The 5,715-nt window shown below is 45.4% G+C and overlaps 1 protein-coding gene across 1 annotated transcript; it reads right to left on the bottom strand.

Moving 5' to 3' along the window:
* Positions 1–312: 312 nt before the first annotated feature.
* alas1 (aminolevulinate, delta-, synthase 1) lies at positions 313–4,762 on the bottom strand. The gene is made up of 10 exons (XM_079579533.1): positions 4,520–4,762; positions 3,904–4,080; positions 3,683–3,808; positions 3,320–3,539; positions 2,412–2,596; positions 2,102–2,281; positions 1,839–2,003; positions 1,056–1,324; positions 701–863; positions 313–606 (listed from the first exon to the last, which is right to left on the bottom strand). Exons 1-10 carry the CDS (start codon positions 4,719–4,721, stop codon positions 443–445), a joined length of 1,851 nt encoding a protein of 616 aa, XP_079435659.1. The 5' UTR covers positions 4,722–4,762; the 3' UTR covers positions 313–442.
* Positions 4,763–5,715: the final 953 nt, after the last annotated feature.

The raw sequence follows: 5,715 nt of genomic DNA, 5'->3' as shown, positions 1-5,715 counted from the left end.
GGCTGTAAATACTGTTTATGTGGCACTAGCCTGCAGTTAGCTTTGCCCGTTAGCCTGTTAGCTTCTCCTTTGTGATTTCGTGTTTATTGCGCCTCCGACCCAGTGCAGGAAAGCTGCAAGTGTGATTTTCTGGCCAGAAACACCAGGGGGAGAGGAAAGACCCCCCCAATCATCCCATCAACAGTTGTATTACCCCCAGAGGGAGTAGTAAAAGGATTTATTAAGGTAAACAAGTTACTTAGTACCGCTAGCGGGTAATTCCCTGTGTAACCCTTACAGTAAAAAAAACACAGTGAAGCAAACACGCACTTTCACTCATTTTATTGAGCATATAGAACATCTGAACATATAATATTTAAATATATGTGACTGACAGCTATAGTGGTACTCTCACAGTGAGGGAGGAATGGGCGGAGAGTGTGCGGGTCGCGGGTGTAGCGGGTCAGTGGGCACAGGCGGAGATGGGGTGGCTCAGGCCTGTGAAATACGACTTCTCCCTCTCGCTCATGAGCTCGAAGTGCAGGGGCTGCTGACAGAAGGTGCACTCCGCTGAAGAGTGGGGCTTCAACTCCAGACCCACCGACTTCCAGGACTCCACCAGATGACCTTGAAGATGGGAAGCACAAGCGACGAGTTAGACTTTTCTCTGGCATCATATATACATTTCAAAGAAGTGACTATCATCTTCTTCTTTTCTTACCAACAAAGTATTTGATCATCTCAGGTGTGTGGTGGGGCGTGGGGGCGATTCGCAGCAGCTCCTCTCCGCGGGCCACGGTCGGGTAGTTTATGGCCTGGACGTAGATGTTGTATTTGCTCATCATGAGGTCGCAGACTTCAGAGTTCTTCTCAGCGTTAGAGACCTAAAAATGATGAAGCGTTATTAGACAATGACCTGGAAGCATAACATTACAATCTTTATCTCATCAGGAATATTGTATCATAGTCATTTTAAGCCAAGTATGATTGTGTTCATTTCTCAAAGGACTTTCAATGGGAAAACAAGTAAACATTCCTTTTTTTTTGCGCAAGCATTACTGACATGACCGACTCACCCTGACGGGGATGATGTGGCTGGGACAGTGCACCACGGGGAGGCCCGAGTCCATGAGCATTTGCCGGAGCAGTTTGACGTTTCTCTGGTGTTTCCGTCTCAGCGTTCGCCCCTCTTCGCTCTTGAGGACCTGGATGGACTGACGCGCCCCAGCCAGCAGCATCGGGGGCAGAGACGTGGTGAAGATGAACCCAGCGGCGTACGAGCGGACTGTGTCGATCAGCGCAGACGTGCTGGCAATGTAGCCTCCGACGCAGCCAAACGCCTTCCCTGTGGAGAGAGGAAATTGGTGTGAGAGGCTTAGACATGCTTAAAGGTAAGTAAACAATTGTAAAAGGGGGAACAAGTGAGGAAGGAAAGGGGAGATGGTTAAACCCTAGGAGGGGCAGTGAAAATACGAGCAGTAGTTTGATGAAGGCAGATGATTTGAAGTGGCAGAAGCGCTCGGTCGTTTAAAATGGTCGCCTCAACTCGACAGTGCCCAGTGTAATTGAATGAGAGCAACAGGAGCCTCTGTTTCCATAGCAACTGCAGCGGAGACCTGGTTTCCCTTCAGAGAGGCCTCAGGGCAAACACAATGCGATTAGAGGCTGCTGTTTTCTCATTGAGTGGTTCAACCTCAAGTAAACACATCATGGATTTATAGACGCACTGTCGCTTATAGATCAGGATTGAGTTACTTTTCTTGGAATGATAATGAAATATTGCAAATTCTCAAAAGGTGGGGAATCTCCAGGATGGCAATGAATTATAATAAAGAGCCTCAAAATGTGCATATACTGACCGAGCGTCCCCGATATGATGTCCATTTTGTGCATGACCCCGTCCCGGTCTCCGATGCCGCCTCCTCGTGCTCCGTACAGGCCCACCGCATGGACTTCATCCACAAACGTCAAAGCCCCGAACTCGTGAGCAATGTCACACATCTCCTCCAACGGGCAGACCGCACCTATGGAGACAGGAGATTAAAAAAAAAACATTAGGATTACGACATCAAGGAAAAAATTATCCCAGGTCTAAACCCAGCTCGGAAATCATGATACTGACCGTCCATGGAGTGAACAGTCTCGAAGGCAACAATCTTCGGTTTGGCGGGGTCTCCCTTCTGCAGCAGCTCTCGGAGATGGGCCGTGTCATTGTGCCTGAAGATGAACTTCTTGGCTCCGCTGTTCCGGATGCCCTGGATCATCGAAGCGTGGTTCCCGGCGTCGGAGTAGATTTCGCAACCTAAAAAAAACAGGTCAGAGGGGGGTGGGAAATAAAGCACAATGTTGATGCGATGATTTTTAGGGGCTTGGTAAAAACGATTTACTGCGTTTTGTTTTGTTACAATAAAGTAAATCAATCAATCTCGTACCTGGCAGCATCTTCGCCAGGGTGAAGAGCGTGGAGTCATTGGCGACGAAGCAGGACGTGAACAGCAGCGCGGCGTCTTTGTCGTGCAGGTCGGCCAGCTCGTGCTCCAGGTCCACGTGGTACTTACTAGTGCCAGAGATGTTTCTAGTGCCACCCGCCCCCGAGCCATGTTTCGTCAAAGTGTCCCTGCGGAATGGGAGGGAAAAAAAGGAAAAGTGAGTTTTTTGTATTAAATATCTTGCATGAAAGATTGGGAAGAAATAAAGTTATTGATTTGGCTCTAAACGGGATAAACCTTTACAGAATTGTATTGCGAGGCATGGGTTTGTAGCATAGTCCAGCAATTACTTTGATCATATTGTTAAGAATTATTATTATTTTTCCAACCAATTAAAGAAGGCGGGGAAAAGTACTGGCTGAAACTGGAACAGGCTCATGCTAGTACATAACCGGTTTGCGTGCTTCGAATGAACCTTGTGTACTGATTTACTTGTAGGGCCCATACATTCTTAATGAAGCAGCTCATTATAAGGCGGCACCTGGCCGTGAGGCGCTACATCAGCTGAGAATTAGAAACGAGGCGTAAACAAAGTCTGAACACAGAAAATTAGACCTTTAGAGGGATCTACAGCGGTTCAGATGAAAAGAATGGAAAACCCAACACCACCGAAGGATTGACAATTACAATGGTGTCGGGTTGAGTTTAATTGTCAGCTTTCCTCAAATGGAAAAAAGTTGTTGGGAAATGCAGTAGTTATGGTTTGAATTAGCATAAGACAAGTTGATAAATCTCTTGACCATTTTAACCCCACGTCAACAGGAAACGAAAGAAGAGACCGTGCTCGTGTTATGTTAGACTTGAGCTAATAAGAAGCACAGTCTACAACAGTGCTATGCTTGGCAGCTTACATGATTGTTTGGACGACAAGTGGGTGGCGACTCATGCCCAGGTAGTCGTTGCTGCACCACACGGACACCTCCCTCTTGGTCTCGAACGACTCGGAATAATCATCGGCCATGGGAAACTCGTTCGCCAAACGGTTCACGGTTTTGAAGATGCGGTAGGTGTGGTCGCTCTTCTTCTCCTCGATCTTCTTTTCAAAAAACTGGTCGTAGTGGATTGGGGCCACTGCAGGGGACACAGAAACACAATTCCATTTCCAATCCCACAGTGCATGTTTACTTTATTCCCGTACAAAAGAAACAAACCAAAAGAAGACAGCCAGAAATCCAGCTTTAGTATGCCGTGTGCAACATTATAAAGAAAACTACCTGACAGGTTGTCCTTGAGCAAATGTGAAACCCTTTTAGGCCTCTGCTTCAGAAGGGTCTTCATCAGATTCATCTGATCTCCAGATTTCTTGGGAGACTGCTCTTTTAGCTGCGCGGGGGACACTTCTATAAAAAAGGGAGGAAAAAGGGTCCGGGTAAGCACACTGCAATAGACCACACACAAATAGAATTGATCAGACTTTTTTCAGACGCCCCCTCACCCTGCTGGACAGTGCGCACTTCTTGAACATCCTCCTGGAACTCCATGCCAACCTGGCGGACCACGCTGCTGTGCTTTTGTCCCATCTCAGCGGCCAAAAAGGGGCATTTTGAGGCTTTCATCTGCCCCGTTGGTGGCATTGGGTGGCCAGAAGGCATCTCTGGTTCCTGCTTGGACCCTGTGAAAATGTTCAAAATAAGTCATTTCTAAAATAGTTACATTTTCTGACTTGCACACAGGTGGTATAGCCAGTTCTGTTGGCTTAAGGGGGATACTAAACTATATCGTGTATACTGAGGTCAAAAGCTTTTATTTGCCGTTTAAACAGAGGTTTACTTTAATACGTTCATGACTTCATGAACCATAATAGAAAAATACACTTTTTCACTCTCTCATCTTTTAAACTATATTTAGTAAGTGGTCCTTTAACAAAATCATATGGTATGATAGGAGTCTTGACAACTTAGTGGCTAATGAGTAATTTTGTAATTTGTCCTAAGTCTATATTGAGGTAGGCTGAACAAAAGGATCTACTGTGTCTGAAGTCTTGTTAAACATTTGCTTTACATGCTGGTGCTACGCGTGACTTAGTGTGTACACAGCACATAAATCCTCACCTTCAGCAGCCGTAATCTCACTCTTCTGGTAAGAGGAAGAGGAGCAGAGGGCGCGGGCCATTTGAGGAGCCATGGGTTTGGAGGCCAGCTCCATCATAATGGGGCATTTTTGGGCGTAAACCACCAGGGTCTTCTTGGACTGCTGGAGGAAGGCCTGGGGCACGCAAGCCAAGAACGGACACCGGCGAACTATTATATCCATATCAGCGGTCACTCGTGATTGTCCAGATATCTGAAAGAAAGAAAACATTATATTAAGCTGACAGGCAAATTGACTAAAACGGATTATGTTTGGCAAAGGACAGACTCAAACTGAAGATAAAATAAAATAATCCCCATCAGCTAAAAGTAATTTGATATTATTCCTTCTTCTGTATCTATTCCTGATGTTATTATTTCAAACTCTACGTGGCTGTTCTTCCCTTTGGTCCAAAGATGCTACTTTTCGCTCACAGCAAACACTTGAAATCCGTTCTGACTTGCCCTTTACAACCTCTACTACGCGGCACAAAGTTCAGGAAAAATTCCAGTAATCTGAAGTCACTCTTCCACACGCGCATTGCGTGACCCGAGACGGAAATGCCTTTTAAAGGAATGGCCTTCTACAGCACTCTGCTCTATCTAAGCCCTTACTAGAGGGGGCGAAACCATAACAAATGCGTAATAACAAGCAATAAGCAGGAGTTTCGCAATAACGAACTCAAAGCACAATTTACGCCCGGCTTCATCTTTCCCCCACTCCCCTTTACTGTCTGCATTCCTAGACCTTGACACGGTAATCTTTTCCACACGGTTTTTTCTCTTTTCTTCCTTGTAATCGAGGAAAGATACGACAGAAAGGGCAACTTGTGTTTGGGGACAACATAATAATACACAAGTTGTAAAACTAATTTGTTCAAAGATACAGTAAAAAAAAAAACACACACACCCAAAAAAACAAAGAGGCGAGCAACTTAATATGAGGAGTATCACATCACTACAGCCCGTGTGGTTTGAATAGGACTAGATTTTGGTTACATATAAAAATCAGTACTGCTAAATGAATTAATTAAATGCTACGTTTGTGGAAGTCACGACCCGGCAAACGGAAGGTAAGTCCGTCAAATAGGAAGGATCAGACATTTTAAATACAATGTATCAATAGGCAAAATGTTAAGGTGAAAATGTCAAGAGGCATCCACGAAAGGTTAGTTACC

Source organism: Gobius niger (genome assembly GCF_951799975.1).
Source record: "Gobius niger genome assembly, chromosome: 20".
Classification (NCBI taxonomy): Eukaryota; Metazoa; Chordata; class Actinopteri; order Gobiiformes; family Gobiidae; genus Gobius; species Gobius niger.
The sequence above is the reverse complement of the archived record's forward strand: the minus strand, read 5'-3'. Positions and strand labels throughout refer to the sequence as shown.

What these genes read in the sequence shown, in the direction of transcription:
- alas1 (XM_079579533.1), bottom strand. Translation starts at nt 4,721, where the DNA reads ATGGATATAATAGTTCGCCGGTGTCCGTTCTTGGCTTGCGTGCCCCAG. An exon ending in TGAGATTACGGCTGCTGAAG is followed by an intron (nt 4,081 to 4,519) that starts GTGAGGATTTAT and finishes ACATTTTCACAG; the next exon opens with GGTCCAAGCAGGAACCAGAG. An exon ending in GCCACATCATCCCCGTCAGG is followed by an intron (nt 864 to 1,055) that starts GTGAGTCGGTCA and finishes CATCATTTTTAG; the next exon opens with GTCTCTAACGCTGAGAAGAA.